At 43.6% G+C, this 20,145-nt stretch overlaps 1 protein-coding gene across 3 annotated transcripts in view; it reads right to left on the bottom strand.

Annotated features, from left to right (window-relative positions):
* The window catches only part of adgrl2b.1 (adhesion G protein-coupled receptor L2b, tandem duplicate 1), a 126,735-nt gene that overhangs the window by 56,870 nt on the left and 49,720 nt on the right, over window positions 1–20,145 (bottom strand). For all 3 annotated transcript variants that reach the window (XM_082174175.1, XM_082174176.1, XM_082174177.1), the window contains exons 7-8: window positions 19,454–19,639; window positions 2,619–2,802 (exon numbers count right to left, since the gene is read on the bottom strand). In XM_082174175.1, coding sequence (XP_082030301.1) covers window positions 2,619–2,802; window positions 19,454–19,639 — 370 coding nt within the window. The remainder of the gene's footprint in view (window positions 1–2,618; window positions 2,803–19,453; window positions 19,640–20,145) is intronic.

Genomic DNA, 20,145 nt, shown 5'->3' with positions numbered 1-20,145 from the left:
AGCTCCTCTCTTCCCAGTCTGTCAGTAACGCTCTGTTTAGTTCCTGTCTCTATGAAGCCCCTCCTTCTGAAAAGCACACTGTGCTCTGATTGGTCGGCTGGTGTTGTGATTGGTTGAGCGCTTCGAGTGTGTTTGGGAAATGTCCCGCCCCTCACCATAACCACCAGTTTAACACACTACTAACTAACTCAACCAGGCCACGCCCCTTTATTCTGCGCATTAATTATTATAATGAGGAATATTGTGACGTGTTTGTTCCCGGAAGAAACTCACTTTTCACTTTTCTAACTTTAGTCAGTGTGTAATGTTGCTGTTTGAGTATAAACAACATCTGCAAAGTTACGACGCTCAAAGTTCAAAGCAAAGGGAGATATTTTCTTTTAAAGAAATCACTTTTTAAGGACTACAACAAACGGCTGGTAGAGACTACACCACATTCCTCCCGGGTTAGTGACATCACCAACCCTAAAATTTACATAAACCCTGCCCCCTGAACACGATTTATAGATTATCATGAAAGAATATGCTAATCAATGACTAGAAGATAACTTCACATAAGCTGCATAAATTCATAAATTCACCAACTAACCATTCAGAAATGTTGTCTACATGTTGTCACTTCTTCTTGAGTCTCTCCATCTTTGGACTCCAGTTTGAACTAGGGCTGTCCCCGACTATGGATTTTCATAGTCGAATCAGAATCGTCATGTCTTGCCTATAGTCGACTAATAGTCGAATCATGTGTATGGGGGTGGGGCTGTGGGCGGGGCTTTAACGTTTCAAAGCCGCGATGTACAGAAAATCACACAAAGATATCAGAAGAAAATGTATAAAAACATTTTTGATCAATAAAACTAAGAAATAACATAAATAACTCCAGAAAGGCCACACTGCAGATTTGCATTTCACATGCAAATCAAATTAAATCGGCTAAATTACCTGTGCGAGCAGGCCAGCCTACAGCACAACATCGATGCACCGAAAAAATAAACAATTAATTTACAAAATTAAATTAGAACAGAATATAGGCTACCTTACTAATAAATAAAAATACAAAACGAAATAAATCAGAATCAAGTCACAGGATGAGGAGCAAATGTGTGCAAAATGCCTAAAGTGCAGGGGAATATTCAAAACACAAGCCACAAATAGTTAGATTAGATAACCCTGACAGATTAATAAATAAAATAAAAATAAAGAAATGATTAAAATAACGATAGTAGCCAGAATTTTCTACTTTGTCTTTTTAACTGCAGAAATAACAATAAATGCTAAACTGGAGAGGCAGTCTTTTCCAAAAATAAAATTAGAACCGGCTGAAAAGTTTTGAAATCACTTGTACCTGATCGAGAGAACAAATCCTGAACGTCTTTCACTCTGTCTGTCCGTTGGAGTCTTTTCAAATTGTGCGCGCGGATAAAATACATTCCGTGAAACCCAGTCTATGCGTGAAACATGTTAACATAAAATAATAACGCGAAAACCAGTCTATGCGTGAAACATGTTAGCGTTGGCCGGCAGAAGTGCGATCATGGTTTTCCTGATGCTAAATCCAGCCTTGGAGAATATCCTTTCTGATGGTGTACATCCACACTTTAGATTTTCTTATCCCAGACATTGTTAAAGATTTAAATCCTTGCCGCGAAGACGCTCCTCTGTCGGTCACGGATTGAAAGTGAAACTTAAATCTGTCTCGGGGTGTTTGGATTTATTCACGCACGTTAAAAAATATTTATTAAAAGCTTCTTTCTTTTTACATTTTTATATAGGCCTACAGCATTATCATAATAGGCTGAATATTAACGTATTGACATAAAAGCTAGTTCTATGTGAAATCAGACATTGAGTGCCCTCATAGCCAAAGTGGCATGATCCTCGTTTCATAACACCTCTGCGAAGATTCGACCGTGAGATCGGTAGTCGAATCAGGTTCCTTCTATCGAAGCATCGAATCTTCGACTATTCGGGGTCACCCCTAGTTTGAACATAAAAGGCTAAAAGTGTTTGAAATTTTCAGTGCATGTGTGTGTGAGGTAAAAGGACACAAGCTCTTGAAGCTCCGCCCCCTGTGCCGGGAGCAGCAGCTCATTTGCATTTAAAGGGACAGACACAAAACGGTGCGTTTTTGCTCACCCTCAAAAAGTGACAATTTTAACATGCTATATACAAATATCTGTGGGGTATTTTGAGCTAAAGCTTCACACACACACTCTGGGGACATCAGAGACCTATTTTACATCTTGTGAAAAGGGCATTATACCACCCCTTTAAACATGAGTCCGTCTTAAGAACGATGCTGTATTCTCTTATATGAGCACAAAGGCATATGAAATCTTTGGCAGCACTAGTTTCCCGTACAAAACTTTGTACCGTGTCACTTGGCAGTTGGTTTTAGAATGTTTAGAAACTTTGTTTAGAATTGTTTAGAATGTTTAGAACTTTGAGTTGTTTGGCACCAGTAGCTGAACAAACCTTTACCCCGTTCAAGCATTCCTGCTAATTCTACTTCCTTCAGCTTTGGTTTTCATAATGAGCCGTCATGACTCTATTAGTCGTTCAGTGTCAGCGGTGACAGGCGGCTCACATGGAAACTTCATCAGTTAGACAGAAAGACTCACCGATGTTCTCGGCGGGCACTCTGACGACGGCGGGCTCGATCAGGTTGTCTGCGAGGACAAAGGCTCCTTCCTCCAGGGTATCCAGTAACATAGTGGCCGCATGCGTTTGCTCTGTGGAATTCATGTCCTTCCAGGATTTAAGAGCTTCTGGCCTCAGGAGGTTGTCAACCGTGTCCACGATGGCCTGTAACCATGGAAACAAGGGAAATGACAAGCAGTTGATATTTTTCCAACACTTTCACTGAAAAAAAAAAGAAGGAATATGCTGGGAAGAGCAGAAGCAAATGAAACACGCAACAACTGTAATGGGAAATGAAACACTTTCTGGAAAGTAGTATGCTGTGTGACTTCACGGCTCAACAGTTAATGTGTTGTGTGTGTTTATGTCAGCTTTCATTCGAGATCACCGGGACTGTGAACACATGTTGAGCTTCCAAAATAACATTCTTATCCAACTCTAGTCTAGTCTCCACTGCTACATCATCGACTTGATTGTCATATTCATTTCCTGTTAGGGATCAATAATGCATCTCTGACTGCAATGCTGTCACTAAACATCTTCCTGCACAGTTAAAACATGATCAGACGGGAAGTGGCTTGCAGATTATAGGAAAGACTCCAGAAAACGGGATGTTCTCATTTGCATCAAAGAAAAATCATTAGTATGCAATTCAATTAAAGAATCCCAAGCTGACTAACAACACTGCAGTGCCTCCGGGTTTAGCGTCTGACACATTAAATCACAGTCAGACAAATTGTGTTGTATGTTTAGTATCATATTTGTAACTTGTGTGGTCTATTTAGTATGATATAGCTACAATATAGAGGAAAAATATAATAATTTGAGGCCAAAAAAAAAAAAAAAAAAAAAAAAGTGCAATTTGGTGCAGATGCTAAAATGTATATGGCAAAAAGTAAATGAAATTCTGAAGCTTGTAGTGTAAATCAACAAGATCTTTATAACAGTATAACAGATACTTACATTAAACGGATATAAATATCAGTCGTCACTATATCTGCCAATAATATGTCTCAGTAAGATGATATTTAATGCTTAGTTTCATGATCAAAGCTCTGTTTTTATCGTGGGTGCCAAAACATATACGTTTATAACACACAAAACTGATTTATGTGTAGATTTCAAAAGAATTCAAAGCCCTCATTTATGTAAGAATGTTTTACAAACAAAATAAATAATTATCTTTTAAAATTAAAAATTAAAAATATAAAAAAGTTTCTTACAGTTTTAAAATGTTATGTTGCTAAACGTAAATGATACAAAACATACATTTAAAAAGTGTAAAATTGATCATTTAACAAAATTATTTACAATTTCAAAGGTGAAGTATGTAAGATATGTTATGTTAAAATAAATTCTTTTAGTTTATAATTCATTGACTAAGTATGTCATTCATGATCCGTCAATCGCAGTCCAGCTCAACCAATAGCGTGAGTTTAGAGGCATGGCTACACTAGTGGGCGGAGCCACATGGTGTTTAGACCAATGGGAAAAGACATTCAGCTTCGGTTACAAAATTCACTGTATTTAGATCAAAGATTAAACCGATCAAAGTGAACAGGGAAATGCGAAGCTATGAACTACAGTGGATGCTTCAATACTACACCATCATCATGCATCCTTTCAGAAAGACAAATGTACCAGTTTCTAATGTTAACTCAACAGTTGCGGCGCGTCATGTCAAAAAATGCATCCAGTGCAGATCTATCGGATGGGTTTATTATAAACGAGACGCTTGCGTTCGCTTTAGACCCACTGTTAGCTACTCAATTACTCGTGACACGTAGCAACACAGCTAAAAGTATTCCTAAAATGTTGGACCCGTTATTGAAAGTAGCCTATTTTTAAACGTTGAGACATGCCTTCACAAGCACCGTAAGAGCTGTGACTGGGATGTTTGAGTTTGCAACATATTCCACTAGTTTCGCAGAACTACATACTTCACCTTTAACTTCACTTCTAAAGGCCTTTCCCAGACGGGGTGAGCTGTTACCTGTTCAGACTGTGAGAGGATCTCATTACCACAGAGCTCTTGAATGACATGGAGTAACTGTAGCACACTAACCCCATGATCACGGCAGTGACGACTCCTGTAATTAGTCTACAGTAAGTCAACAGCATCTGCTAAACCACAAGAGGTGTTCACAGCCTCTTCTAGCTGGTTGTCAAGTTATGACGGACAGCGACTGATGGAGAACTGTGTGTGTGTGTGTGTGTGTGTGGGCTGTCTGAAGTGCGAGTGCCCTTGTGGGCTGTGGCGTTTCTTTCAGAGATGAAGCTCTGCTGAATATGAAGGCATCCGCCATTATCAAGAGACACACAGAAATAACAGTGAGAAAGATCTCTCCACAGTTCAGTTCGTGAAGGATTTTCAACCTCTAAAATCATTGGGCTCGTTTAAACTTGGCATTAACATGCAACCCGTTTCCGGATGTTGTCCACATACACACACTGAAAAGACACGTGTAAATGCGTTTGTGATCAGATCTGTGTGTCCTGGTACAGAGGTAGACGAGGGCGGATTGTAATGTTAACACAATCTAGCCATCGCTCTTGCGAGACAATCGGGAGCGGAGCCAAATGTCCCTTTTTAGTGTTTCAATCACAGCATCTTTAAAATGTATTGTTATTTTGCAAACTCCACTTCCTCATTTACGAGAATTTCAAAGTGCAGCTCCGTGACTGAAAATAATCTTTAAAAGAAACCCCACGACTTTACACTGGGCCATTTTCTTTTTAACTTATTTTAAATAATGCACGGGGACACAGAGATCTGATCAGCTTTCCAGATACAGAAGCTACTTGATGTTGACAAGCATAAATGTGCCGTGTCCTGATTGGCTGATGATCCCAATCTGCTTGATCGGATCACAGTCATTAGCCGCGTTTCCACTGTCAGGCCGGGCCGGGCCGTGCTAGTGCGTGCCAGGGCCAGTCGCGTTTCCACTGTCACTTCCCGGGCTTGATCGGGGCTTACTCAGGGCCAACGGCCAGGATTTCTGGCCCGTCGAATACCTTGGGCCAAAGTGGGAGGAGTGGTTACGAACAGAGGCGGAGTTCACCTGAGTCGGGAGACGGCAGCGCCGGATGATTCTGTCAGCATTAAAGACTTTTTAAATGATTTAACTCGCGTTCATGTTTGAATGCCTTGTGTTTGTGATGCAAAAGACTATGCGCGCTAACCATTACCATAGTAAACATAGTAAACGCTTGAAGATACGCATAGTAAAAAAACGTCTCGGGTTACGTATGTAACCCTCGTTCCCTGAGTAGGGAACGAGACGCTGCATCGATACTCGATACTTTGGGGAATGCCTTCGGCATGAAGCGTCTGAAGTCAACTATGGAACTATTCCAATCTTGATTGGTGCAACGTCACCCGTGACGTCGCATGTGACGGTGATCCGGAAGCTACAAAAGGGTCACAGGAACCAGGAAATGTTAGCTTCTAATTGGTCAAAGCAAGTCGTTCTCAGGGGCGCGAAAAGTGTGGCCGAGGGATGCAGCGTCTCGTTCCCTACTCAGGGAACGAGGGTTACATACGTAACCCGAGACGTTCCCTTTCGTAAAGGGAACTCCCGCTGCATCGATACTCGATACTTTGGGGAACGAATACCCACGCCGCCACACTGAGAGAAAACGCCCTGGTGTAAAGCATCTGGCACACTCACGGACGATAGAATGAGTAGAGGGCAGATCCAAACTAGCTTGTCATAAGATTTGGTGCAAGAAGGGGAGGTCTGGAGCCGGAGGCTCGACTGACCTCATGGATGGGAGCCCCAGACCGTAGAAAATATTAGATGAGAGGTGAAGGCAAAAGCGCACCTTGTACTTCAAATATAAGTTGTTTTAGATAACCAACTGTACTCTTAATAAAGGGAATAGCTCCTAACCCTTGATGCATAACTAGATGGACTGACTCCTCTCAGCCTAAGGCCTAATGTAGGAACCTCAAAGGCTACGACCTTGACCATCCGACACATGCGATGGAGGATGGAATACCCGAAGAATCTTAACATTGCCTACAGGTACCTCAGTACCGGGCAAAAATAACGTTGAGTGGCTCCCACGCTAGCAAGTAAGAGGGGGCAGCACCACCACTCTTCCAGGGAGTAAGACGAGCAGGAAGCAGACTCAATAGATTCTCCTATATATACTTATATATCTCAAATATATATTCGTATACCTCACCCACAGGACATGATGGGTGCCAGGGATAACCCATCAGCCTGATGCCAATAGGCTGGATGAAAAGGATTCATCCTCCAATCTACAGGAACATGGAGTTTCAGTGGGAACGTCCTTTCGAGAACACCCTTAGAGGCTTGCGGAGGGCACTGAGGCCGCCACAGAGGCCCTAAGCATGAACAGGAGATCCCGTTAGAGAGCGGGATGGAACACCAGTACTGAAGCCAGTGGGCAGTAATAAACTGGGTTCAATGCCCTCCCTAACTTAATTGTTTAGTTCCTAGTAGAGTGGGGTTCTAGTATGGATGTCCTGACCACCTCGGTGGAAAGGGCAACCTAATTATGGGTGGGACCCCCTCAGGGGCCAGACCCATAGTCTCCATTACTCTGGTCGGGGATGAAATAATGTACCATCAGCCTGAGACAGAAGATCTCTCCTAATAGGAATTTTCCATGGAGAACTCTCCAAGAGACTAATAAGGTCCGAAAACCAAATTCGGGCCTGCCAGTACGGAGCTACAAGGAGTAGTCTCACTCCGTACCTCCTGACCCTTTCTAGAACCCCAGGGAGCAGAGCGATCGGGGGAAAAGTGTACAGATGTGACCTCGGCCACATCTGTACCATGGCATCCAAGCCCAAAGGAGCTGGATGTGAGAGAGAGTACCAGAGCGGGCAATGAGAGTTCTCATGATAAGCGAAACAGGTCAACCTCCGCCCGGCCAAACTCTCTCCATATAAGCTCAACCACTTCAGGGTGGAGCCGCCATTCCCCGGGCCTCAGCCCCTGCCTCGACAGGATGTCTGCTCCCATATTATCAACCCCAGGAATATAAATAGATCTGATGGAGAGAAATTTGTCCTGGGACCAAAGAAGAATTTGATGCGCCAGTCTACAAAGAGGGCGAGATCTCAATCCTCCCTTGGCAGTTGATATAAGAGACCACCGACATATTGTCTGTCCTAACAAGAACATGATGGCCTCTGAGGTCTACAAGGAAGTGCCTCAGGGCAAAAATACGGCCAACATCTCCAAGCGATTAATATGCAATGTGAGATGATGGTCTTTCCAAGTACCTCTGGTGTAACGGCCCTCCATAACCGTACCCCAGCCCGTTAGGGACGCATCCGTGGTCAGAGTTTTTCTCTCACATGGTGCTCCCAAAACCGGGCCCTGAGACAGGAACCATGGTTTCTTCCATACGACAAGAGAACGAAGGCATCTGCGCGTAACTCTGATCGTACGAAAAGGGTTTCCCAGAGGACAAAAACCCTTGTTCCTGAGCCACCACTGCAAGGCCCTCATATGGAGCAGACCAAAGGGTACTACCGTGGAAGCTGCAGCCATAAGACCCAAAACTCCTTGAAAGTGTTTGACAGTGATAGCCTGGCCTAACCTAATACTCTTCAATGTGTTTAAGATAGTATTTATACGAGCAGGAGACAATTGTGCCCGCATCGTGACTAAGTCCCACTCTACTCCCAGGGACGTAGTCCTCTGAAGAGGAGTTAAGGAACTTTCCTTCACATTGAGTCTCAACCCCACACACCTCAGATGACGCAAAACAACATCTCGATGTTGAATTGCTAGTTCTTTTCGACTGAGCCAAAATGAGCCAGTCATCTATAAGATACGGACCCCCTGAAGTCTCAATGGAGCAAGGGCCGTGTCCATACATTTAGTGAAGGTGCGAGGGGATAAGGCTAGGCCGACTGGAAGAGTCCAGAACTGATGCGCTTTTCCCCCCAAAAGCGGATCTCGGAAACTTCCTGTGATAGGGTTAGAAGGGAAAGAGGAGTTAAGGAGCTTGTGGATCTATCAAGACAGACCAGTCCTCGGAGCTGGTCTGACTGACAGTCGGTAACTTGAATCTGAACCCCCTCGGAGGTTGATCCAGTACCATGAGATCCAAAATAAGGCCTAACTCCCCCCCTCATAGGAACTATGAAGTGCCAGCTGTAGAACCCAGGCTCCCGTAACCATTTTTTCTCTTTTTCTTTTAGGAAGAGCCCACTTTGAGGTTTCCTGTGTTAAGAGGGACTAGACTTCCTGTTCCAAGAACCGACCCTGCTCGGGGCTGGCCGACATGTGAACCACCCTTAGTAGATAATATTTGTATATTAGCTCCACTGTAAGCAGGACCCCCTAGGATATATTTTGAAGACCCCTCGGGGTGTCTAAATATGCCATTATGGGGACCAGTCCCTCGAGACTGGCCTCGGCTATAAATTTCCAAATGGCTTCGGTGACCTGAAGCAGCTAACTGGCAGGAACTAACCGAAATATGCTCTCTACAGACCTCCTGAGAGGCGGCGAACTCGACAGGGCCGCAACGTCATCGGGCAGATACTGCGATTTGTGTTCGCTGGAAGCCGATGTGTCCCGAAGCGCCATCGGCGGCAGGAAGCAAACATCGATTTCCTAAGGGCTGCATAAGGGGGCGAGACTCCTGTACTCGCTCTCCTGGGGGAATGCCCATAAGGGTCTGCGTGTTACGACAAGACCTCTTAGTTGAAGCCATCTTAGCCCGAGAGACAGTCCTCAGACCTGTCTTCGGTATGGAGTGCTTCGTGCGAGAATGTTTCTTCTGGCCCCAAGCCTTATACGGGGGGGCACGAGAGGAAACCTTCTCAAAATATGAGGAGCTGGCGGCTGTCCCATGAGGCTGCCCCCTGGCAGCAACCCCATGAGACCTGGACTGACAACTGGGGATAGCTGATTGTCGCTCTGCCTCCTGAAGCCTCTCGACAACGGATCTTGCCGCGTCGCCAAAGAGGCCGGAAGGTGAAAGGGGAGCATCGAGAAGGAAAGCCCTGTCTTTCTCCCCGATCCACAAGCGATTAAGCCATAAATGTCTCTCTGAGACGACTAGTGCTGCCATAGAACGGCCAATAGCACGGACCGTCTCTTTAATAATACGGAGAGATAAGTCAGCTACTCTATGAAATTCAGTAATACCATTGAGTGAGACCTCCCAGTTATCATCCACCTGCTTGAGGAGGTCAGCCAGATATGCCTGTAATAACCCCATTGTGTGTGGGCATGCACCGGCTCGACCCACCGCCATATATGCTTTCCCTAACAAATTCGATGTACGAGATTTGGAGGGAAGTATCTGAGCTATCAGGGGTGACGCAATGTCGGGGAGAAAATATTTCGCAAAATATTCCTCAACCCGAGCCATCACCTCATAACCATTTTCATTAGATTCCCTAATGGATGAGTAAATATATACATGGGGGGGAAATAATTGAGATGAAAATGGATTTTTCCACGATCTCGATACCTCAGTATGGAGATCAGTGAAAAAAGGGAAGGCTCTGACACGAAGATTGTGACTGGGTCTGCAGGAAGCGCTCATTCATTTTATTTTTCTTAGTCGCTTCCTGCTTATTATATGGCCATTTAACATTTAATTTAACCACTGCCCAGATTACAACCTCCAGCAACTCCTCACTAACGGGAATATGGGGTGGCGAATCCCCATATCCACGTGATTCAGTGTTGATAAATAATATCTAACTCCTCGGAGCCAGATAAATCAAACGCTGTGTCTTTAACACGGTCGGAAGAAGCCGCAGCGCGGGCTTCCGAACCGTGCGCGAGACCAGTGGAGCTGGTTAATAAACACCGAGAAAGGGTCGCAACCGTCTCAGTATTATATGCCAGCCCCACGTGCGAATCCCATGCATACAAGTAGCGCGCTGCCTCAACAGACGCGGGACCTGATGCACTGGAAACGCGAGCCTGATCTATTTGATCGAATCAAACGCTCTGTCTTTAACACGGTCGGAAGAAGCCGCAGCGCGGGCTTCCGAACCGTGCGCGAGACCAGTGGAGCTGGTTAATAAACACTGAGAAAGGGTCGCAACCGTCTCAGTATCATATGCCAGCCCCACGTGCGAACCCTATGCATACAAGCGGCGCGCTGCCTCAACAGACGCGGGACCTGATGCACTGGAAACGCGAGCCTGATCTAATTGATCGAACAAGCTCAAACGGGAGCGGAGCTTTTTCATTGAAAACAGTTTGCACAGACAGCGCCCTCGAGCACCGCCCGTGCATGCTCCACTCCCAGACAAACTACACAAAGCGAGTGTGTGTCACCCTCGCTTAAATAACGTGGGCAAGGGGACGCACACTGCCTGAATAGCTTCTCTTTTATTCACCATAAATAATACTCTTTTCACGGGACAGACAACACCAAATAGAACAGACAAGATGACATAGAGCGCTTGCTGAAGACCAGAAGCTAACATTTCCTGGTTCCTGTGACCCTTTTGTAGCTTCCGGATCACCGTCACATGCGACGTCACGGGTGACGTTGCACCAATCAAGATTGGAATAGTTCCATAGTTGACTTCAGACGCTTCATGCCGAAGGCATTCCCCAAAGTATCGAGTATCGATGCAGCGGGAGTTCCCTTTACGAAAGGGAACAGTGAACGCTTGAAGAAATCAGACCAATCATAAAGGCTATCACAGTCATGTTTTTATTTTATCTGTCAGTCGCCTACGTCTCGTCTCTTTATACCTTCTGACTGAAAATATCAGTCAGTCATATATTTTCTGACTGAAAATATCTGTATGGGAGTCGAGAGAGTGCTAAAGCTCCTCAGGTCGTATTTTTGGTGGCATATATTTGTAGAAATTATCATTCTTTCTAAATGTGATGTAAATATGTCCTGTAACTACCAGATAAACAGTAACAGACGCGACTGAAGAAGTAAGTGTGTCCTCTTTCTTTTGTGAAATAGACCTAACGGTAATTAATTTCTGAGTGACTATAATGTGCAATTTTGACATAAATTAATTCATTATGATCAATGTATCACTTTTTATTGTAAACCTGTGGTAAAACATCGATGCTTGGGTTTTAAATATTCAAGTAAACAACAAAAATTCCAGCAAACGGCCGCTTTTATCATGTTTGTTTTCAACGCTGTTTCCAGTGATTTCTGATTAGTTTTCTGATAAAACTTCCATTTGTTGGTGAATGGGTTAGTGTGACATTGTTCCAGAGAGGCGTGTTACGGGCGTGTTTTAGTGAAGCGCTGTGGAGCTTCTGGCCCGACAGTGGAAACGCAGGCCCGGTGCTATTAGCCCGGCACGGCCCGTTTAAAGACCAGGGCCCGTATTCATAAAGATTCTAAGAATCCTCTAAGAAAACTCTTAATTTAGCTTAAAAACTTTTACGTAGGAGTCTTAGCTTAAAAGCGTTTCGGGACCGATCTGAGAGCAACTCTGAGTAAGGAAAAGACAAAAACTTTCATCTTAGTAAGGAGGCGGGGCTGACCCCGTTGCTATGTATGATGCAGTCTTTTGAAGACTGTGATTGGTTGGTTGTCCAAGAAGGAAAAAAAAGAAAAGTGATTTTAAGTATAGGGTCTATTCTAAGCCTTCACTTTGAAATTACATGCGTAATTTTTCCTATTTGACCGTTGTCACACACACACACATTATATATGTGTATATAAATCCTTTTTTTTTAATTTACCATGCTGTTAATTTCCTATAAGGTATTTGATTGGCTTAGAATGATACAAATTGTTCCACTCTTTCCAATTACACTGATTGCTGGCATGTCTATTTAAGTGGTGGTTTGAATGTTGGTTTTAATGTATCAAACATGGAATTTTCCCAGTTGCCAAATATCGTAATGTAGTGATTACTTTCATTTCTGGCGCTATGGCATATGCGCTGTGTCGGAGATATAAGCGCGTCTCTAATAAGATCAGCCACAAACATGATCCCTGCACGATCTAATCTATAGCGTCTTATTAACTCACTGTTATTCATTGTCTGCAACACATTTCTTCTCCCTCTTCGTCTTTCTGCCATGTTCTCCTCTGCTAAAGAAACTCTTAAGCCTCTTAAAAGTCCTCGTCCGTGCTCCTAACAATTTTGACCTTAAGACCTCTTTTAAGGGTTAAGATGCTTTCTGAATTACTCTTTTCTTTACTAGGATTTTTTCTTTAATTTTAAGAGTAAACGCCCACATTTCTAAGAATTTTCTTAGAATTTTGTCACTAGGAGCTACTCTTTGCATTAAGATTCTTTATGAATACGGGCCCAGGCCCGCACTGGCCCGACAGTGGAAACGCGGCTACTGCAATCTTAGTGCCAAGTGCAAACGCAGCCTTAGTGTATGGAAAACAGAGATCGCTTTCTTACTGCGTTTTCACAAGAAAATACTATTTCAGTCTTTCTACTTCAAAGTATCATCCCAGACAGCAACATAGTGTCGGCCCAGATCCGGCCCACGTCTGGTACATGCTGAATCTACAAGCGCCAGACGTGGCCCGGATCTGGGCCGACATCTTGTTGCTGTCTGGGATGTTTAAATCAATGTGTTGTAATTATTCGTGAAATTTACTAGCAATTTCTGAGGCACCGAATGAGCCAATGAGCAGGTCCAGTAGGGCTGGGTTAAAAATATACATTTCTGATTCTCATTTTGATGAACCGATATACATTATTAAATCCCAAGAATCAATATTTTAGTTAGTGCTGTTTTTAGTAGATGAATGAAAAAAACTTTGTTGCACCTCCCATCCCATAAATCGCAATAAGCTTTGTGCTTTGTTACTTTTTGATATTAAACAAAGTCCCAGCTTTCAAAGTCTCTCAATTTCATTGCAAATTTCAAGTAAGTTTTGTTTTGTTGGTCTTTAATGTAGAGTGACGGATCACTGTAATGCCATAGTTCAAGCGACTCGTGAACCAATCATCTCTTCCTCTTTACTACTAGTTACAGCAGCAAATCTTGAATCAAAATCGAACTGAATCTTGTAATGTGTGTCAATGCCCAGCCCTAATGTCCAGAAATAAACGAATCAAACCTACAGGCAGAGTGAGCTGGTCCTAACTGTTGACCTCGGAAAACTTCCAGTCAGAACCGGCTCATTTTATTAATTTTTTTCATTTCGAACCATTTTTATTTCTATTTTTCCAATAACTCGTCTGGACATCCTCATTGGCTCATGCAACCGCTTAAAATAACAATTCGTTCAAGAATCGAACAGCACAACTCAGAGGTGTGTCCATCGTTTAGTTCAATACAATGTTCTAATTGCAGAAAATCATAGTCAATGTGAGTCGATAAACTAAATTGTTTTTTTGTTTTTGTTTTAAATCAACTATCAACCCAGTCCAACTTTCTGTTTCAAAAGGAAATATCAACAGGAAAGAAAAAAACATTAATAAAAAAGGGGTTGTACATTTCTATCTATGTACAGTGTGTGATATGCCATTGTTCTTTGACAGGTGCAGCTTTGAATAACTGACTGAAACATGTCATTCATGACAACACTACAGAGATGTGCATACAAGATAAGACAGAAATGCAGGGGGAGAAGGTGGCAGAGTGAAACGCTCACATATCAGCTGGTGAAGAAGTGGACTTGAGGAATATGCACTTTGATCACAATATCAGCTGACAGACCAGAGCGATTATGACTGTGGGATGTCCATTACTCAGACACAAAACAAGAGTGTGGAGTTAGGGAAGAAAAGCGGTGAGGAGGAGGAGGATGGGAAAGCAACACAAAGCAGGACAGAAAGACAAGAGCCACACTTCATCCTCAGCAGACAGACTCACACAGGCCAGCAGGACATGTGGGTTTCAGACACACACACACACACACACACACACACGCGCTGCATGCAGAAGAGCAGGTGAAGGGAGTTCTGGGAGGGGGTCCGTATATACCTTTGTATAGGCCCTGCAAGTCCTCTCTCTTTTTTGACGCTTTTTTTTTATCAAACACAAAGACGGGAGATTAGGAACAACACACACAGAGAGAGAGAGAGAGAAAAAGAGAAGGAAAGAGAAACAGAACAAATAAGAGCCTGTGTGTCAGCCATTTCAAGTATGGAGTGAAGTGTTCAAAGTGTTCAACTAGGAGCTCTGTTCCAGTCATTTGGATTTATTTCTTCTTAAATGAAAACCACAGTTTTTTCATTTTAAAATTTTAGGCACTTTTACATGCACATTCTTAACCCCGTAATGCTTAATAAGCTGACAATGCGTGTGGTCATTTAAACGTGTTAACCTGTTTTCCTTTATCAGAGTAAAGTCATAAACTGACCAACACCATTTCCACATGCGAGAACGTAGTTTTCTCAGAGGCTGATCTTTCATACGTCACTTCACTTAAAGGTGCAGTGCGTAATATTGACAGCTAGTGGTTGAAATGGGTACTGGTGGTTTCCCCACCTCCTCCTCCCCAGACTTGACGCTCACACGGGTTGCCAGATTGACGACACACCACAAGAACAAGCGTAATTTATAATGGAAAGTGACAAGCTTTACACTAAGTTGATCAGCTAAAGTAGGCTATCAACGTCATAGAGCTTTTTTAGTTCTGGTAGAATCCGTGACCTCTGACCCAGTTCATTTGATGTTTTAATTGCTGCAATATGCTGTGTTTTCCGCCAACTGGCAACCTGTGGTGGCGAAAGACTATTGGATAAACTGGCAGTGAGCGAGATCACACAGTCCAAAACAAAAACAGACATTACGACACATTTCAAAGTAGAATAACTGGTTGTAGCAATGTTTTTCTTAGAAGTAAGTATTTAAACTCAGCATGTTTCCTAAATATCTGAGAACATATTATGGTATTGTTATGCTTTAGTACAGTTAAAAAACGTACATACAGCACTTTTAAGTATCAAATTACATGACATACAGTAAAAGTACGGAGCTATTCAATGAACGTTAATGCCTTACAGTTCAGATGTGATCTCTGCAAAATCTGTAGAGAATATTATTAGTTTGTATATTTTTGCTCATATTGAGATGTCGAATAATTGACTTTATATTCTATAAATCTATTTAGAGCTCTATTTTCTGGGATTTGTGGAGTGATGGATGGATAGATGGATGGTTGGATGTATTGATGGAAGGATGATTGTATGGGTGGATGATTGGCTGTGTGGATGGATGGATGGATGGAGGAATGATTGGATGGATGGATTATTGGATGGATAGATGATTAGATGTATGTATGGGTGGATGTGTGGATGGATGATTGGATGGGTGGGTGGATGGATGGATGGATGGAGGAATGATTGGATGGGTGGATGGATGGAGGAATGATTGGATGGGTGGATGGATGATTGGATGGATGGATGGATGGATGGATGGAGGAATGATTGGATGGGTGGATGGATGATTGGATGGGTGGGTGAGTGGATAGATGGATGGAGGAATTATTGGATGGGTGGATGGATGGATGGAGGAATGATTGGATGGGTGGATGGATGATTGGATGGATGGATGGAGGAATGATTGGATGGGTGGATGGATGATTGGATGGGTGGGTGGGTGGATAGATGGATGGAGGAATGATTGGATGCATGGATTATTGGATGGATAGATTATTCGATGTATGTATGGGTGGATATGTGGATGGATGATTGGATGGGTGGATGGATGATTGGATGGATGGATGGATGAAGGAATGATTGGATGGGTGGATAGATAGATAGATGGAGGAATAATTGGATGTGTGGGTGGATGGATGGAGGAATGATTGGATGGGTGGATGGATGGATGATTGGATGGAAAGATGATTGGATGGATGGATGGATGAATGATTGGATGGAAAGATGATTGGATGGATGGATGGATGATTGGATGGAAAGATGATTGGATGGATGGATGGATGGATGGATGGATGGTTGTTTGTGTGGGTGGACGGATGGATGATTGGATGGAAAGATGATTGGATGGATGGATGAATTGATGGATGGATGATTGGATGTGTGGGTGGATGGATGGATGGATGGAGGAATGATTGGATGGGTGGGTGGGTGGATAGATGGATGGAAGAATGATTGGATGGGTGGGTGGGTGAATAGATGGATGGAGGAATGATTGGATGGATGGATGGATGGATGGATGGATGAATGGATGGATGATTGGATGTGTGGGTGGATGGATGGATGGATGGATGGATGGATGGATGGATGGATGGATGGATGGATGGATGGATGGAGGAATGATTGGATGTGTGGGTGGATGGATGGATGATTGGATGGAAAAATGATTGGATGTGTGGATGGATGGATGGATGATTGGATGGAAAGATGATTGGATGGATGGATGAATGAATGGATGGATGAATGATTGGATGTGTGGGTGGATGGATGGATGGATAGATGGATGGATGTGTGGGTGGATGGATGGATGGAAAGATGATTGGATGGATGGATGGATGGATGGATGGATGGATGATTGGATGGAAAGATGATTGATTGGATGCATGGATTATTGGATGGATAGATTATTCGATGTATGTATGGGTGGATGTGTGGATGGATGATTGGATGGGTGGATGGATGATTGGATGGATGGATGAAGGAATGATTGGATGGGTGGATAGATAGATAGATAGATGGAGGAATAATTGGATGTGTGGGTGGATGGATGGAGGAATGATTGGATGGGTGGATGGATGGATGATTGGATGGAAAGATGATTGGATGGATGGATGGATGAATGATTGGATGGAAAGATGATTGGATGGATGGATGGATGATTGGATGGAAAGATGATTGGATGGATGGATGGATGGATGAATGGATGGTTGTTTGTGTGGGTGGACGGATGGATGATTGGATGGATGGATGAATTGATGGATGGATGATTGGATGTGTGGGTGGATGGATGGATGGATGGATGGAGGAATGATTGGATGGGTGGGTGGGTGGGTGGATAGATGGATGGAAGAATGATTGGATGGGTGGGTGGGTGGATAGATGGATGGAGGAATGATTGGATGGATGGATGGATGGATGGATGGATGGATGGATGGATGAATGGATGGATGGATGATTGGATGTGTGGGTGGATGGATGGATGGATGGATGGAGGAATGATTGGATGTGTGGGTGGATGGATGGATGATTGGATGGAAAAATTATTGGATGTGTGGATGGATGGATGGATGATTGGATGGAAAGATGATTGGATGGATGGATGGATGAATGAATGGATGGATGAATGATTGGATGTGTGGGTGGATGGATGGATGGATAGATGGATGGATGTGTGGGTGGATGGATGGATGGAAAGATGATTGGATGGATGGATGGATGGATGGATGATTGGATGGAAAGATGATTGATTGGATGGATGGATGGATGGGTGGATGGATGGATGAATGATTGGATGTGTGGGTGGATGGATGGATGGATGGATGGATGGATGGAGGAATGATTGGATGTGTGGGTGGATGGATGGATGATTGGATGTGTTGATGGATGGATGGATGGAGGAATGATTGGATGGGTGGGTGGATGGATGGATGATTGGATGGAAAAATGATTGGATGTGTGGATGGATGGATGGATGGATGGATGATTGGATGGAAAGATGATTGGATGAATGGATGGATGGATGGATGGATGATTGGATGTGTGGGTGGATGGATGGAGGAATTATTGGATGTGTGGGTGGATGGATGGATGATTGGATGGAAAAATGATTGGATGTGTGGATGGATGGATGGATGATTGGATGGAAAGATGATTGGATGGATGGATGAATGAATGGATGGATGGATGGATGAATGATTGGATGTGTTGGTGGATGGATGGATGGATGGATGGATGGATGGATGGATGGATAGATGGATGGATGTGTGGGTGGATGGATGGAAAGATGATTGGATGGATGGATGGATGATTGGATGGAAAGATGATTGATTGGATGGATGGATGGATGAATGATTGGATGTGTGGGTGGATGGATGGATGATGGAGGAATGATTGGATGTGTGGGTGGATGGATGATTGGATGTGTTGATGGATGGATGGATGGAGGAATGATTGGATGTGTGGGTGGATGGATGGATGGATGATGGATGATTGGATGTGTGGGTGGGTGGATGGATGGATGGATGGATGGAGGAATGATTGGATGTGTGGGTGGATGGATGGATGGATGATGGATGATTGGATGTGTGGGTGGGTGGATGGATGGATGGATGGATGATGGATGATTGGATGTGTGGGTGGGTGGATGGATGATTGGATGTGTGGGTGGGTGGATGGATGATTGGATGTGTGGGTGGGTGGATGGATGGATGGATGGAGGAATGATTGGATGTGTGGGTGGGTGGATGGATGATTGGATGTGTGGGTGGATGGATGGATGGATGGATGGATGGATGGATGGAGGAATGATTGGATGTGTGGGTGGATGGATGGATGGAGGAATGATTGGATGTGTGGGTGGATGGATGGATGGATGGATGATTGAATGGATGGATGAACGGATGGATGTATGGAAGGATGATTGGATGGATGAATGGATGGATGGATGACCTTCTTGAGAGTGTTGACTGAGTGCAATATCAGATACTGTAAATCAGCTGTGGGAGTTTCCGTGGCAATATAAGCCATGCTGGAAAGGCCATAACTCAAAATAATCTCTTGAATTAGGGACTGACCCCTCACTCATCGACTTCATTCAAGTTTTAAAGCATTAATGTACTTTTCCTGGCCACTGAATTTGTCGTGATAAAAGCATCTCCAGCCGAGACCGTCGATCCAGAGCTGTTGACGAATCAAGCTTCAGTCATGTGACTGATGAGCCAGAACGAGTAGAGTGTCCTGTACCTTGTTGAAGCTGCGTCCCGCCGTGTCTTTATCGTTGGGCTTGAGCTCCTGAAGCTGAGCGTCCAGTATATCCACCAGCTGCTCCATGAGGCGCACAGACCAGCTGATGTCCCCGGCGAACACCGGGCCCTGCGTGTGCCGCGCCAACTCGTTCGCCAGGTTAGCAGCGTTCTCACCAGTGCGGATCTGGAGAACACCAGTCAAACACACGTTAATAAACTGGACAGTTACTCATATTAATAAGGGCTGGGTATTGCCACAGATTTCACCATTCAACCACAGTAGTCAACATTTGCTAAACATATGGTTGTCTGAAACTAACTCAACTGTGTAGAAAGCTGATGAATGGTTGCATGTAACGAGTATGAGTCGATCTGGTTTTAATGGTCAAACGCCTCAATCTTGTTGATGTTCGAGAGTAATGAGGCAAAAATCACTTCTGTGTGATTAGTTCATTATTTACTGATATTCTTGTTTTTCCAAGCCCATATATGTATGTATGAATACAGTAGTCAACATTTGAAGTGGATCAAAACCTTTCATCAAAGTTATACATGAATTATGAACAACACCCGTTCTTATCTTACGACAACTTTGATTAACTTTTTTGATCCACTTCAAATGTTGACTACTGTACTTCAATTCACAAGCTTGCTATTCAATATTGATTCAGTACATGGCAATTTTTCTCA

This window comes from Leuciscus leuciscus (assembly GCF_965113295.1).
Source record: "Leuciscus leuciscus genome assembly, chromosome: 6".
Lineage (NCBI taxonomy): Eukaryota > Metazoa > Chordata > Actinopteri > Cypriniformes > Leuciscidae > Leuciscus > Leuciscus leuciscus.
Note: the sequence above shows the minus strand (reverse complement) of the source record. Positions and strands in the feature narration are given on the sequence as shown.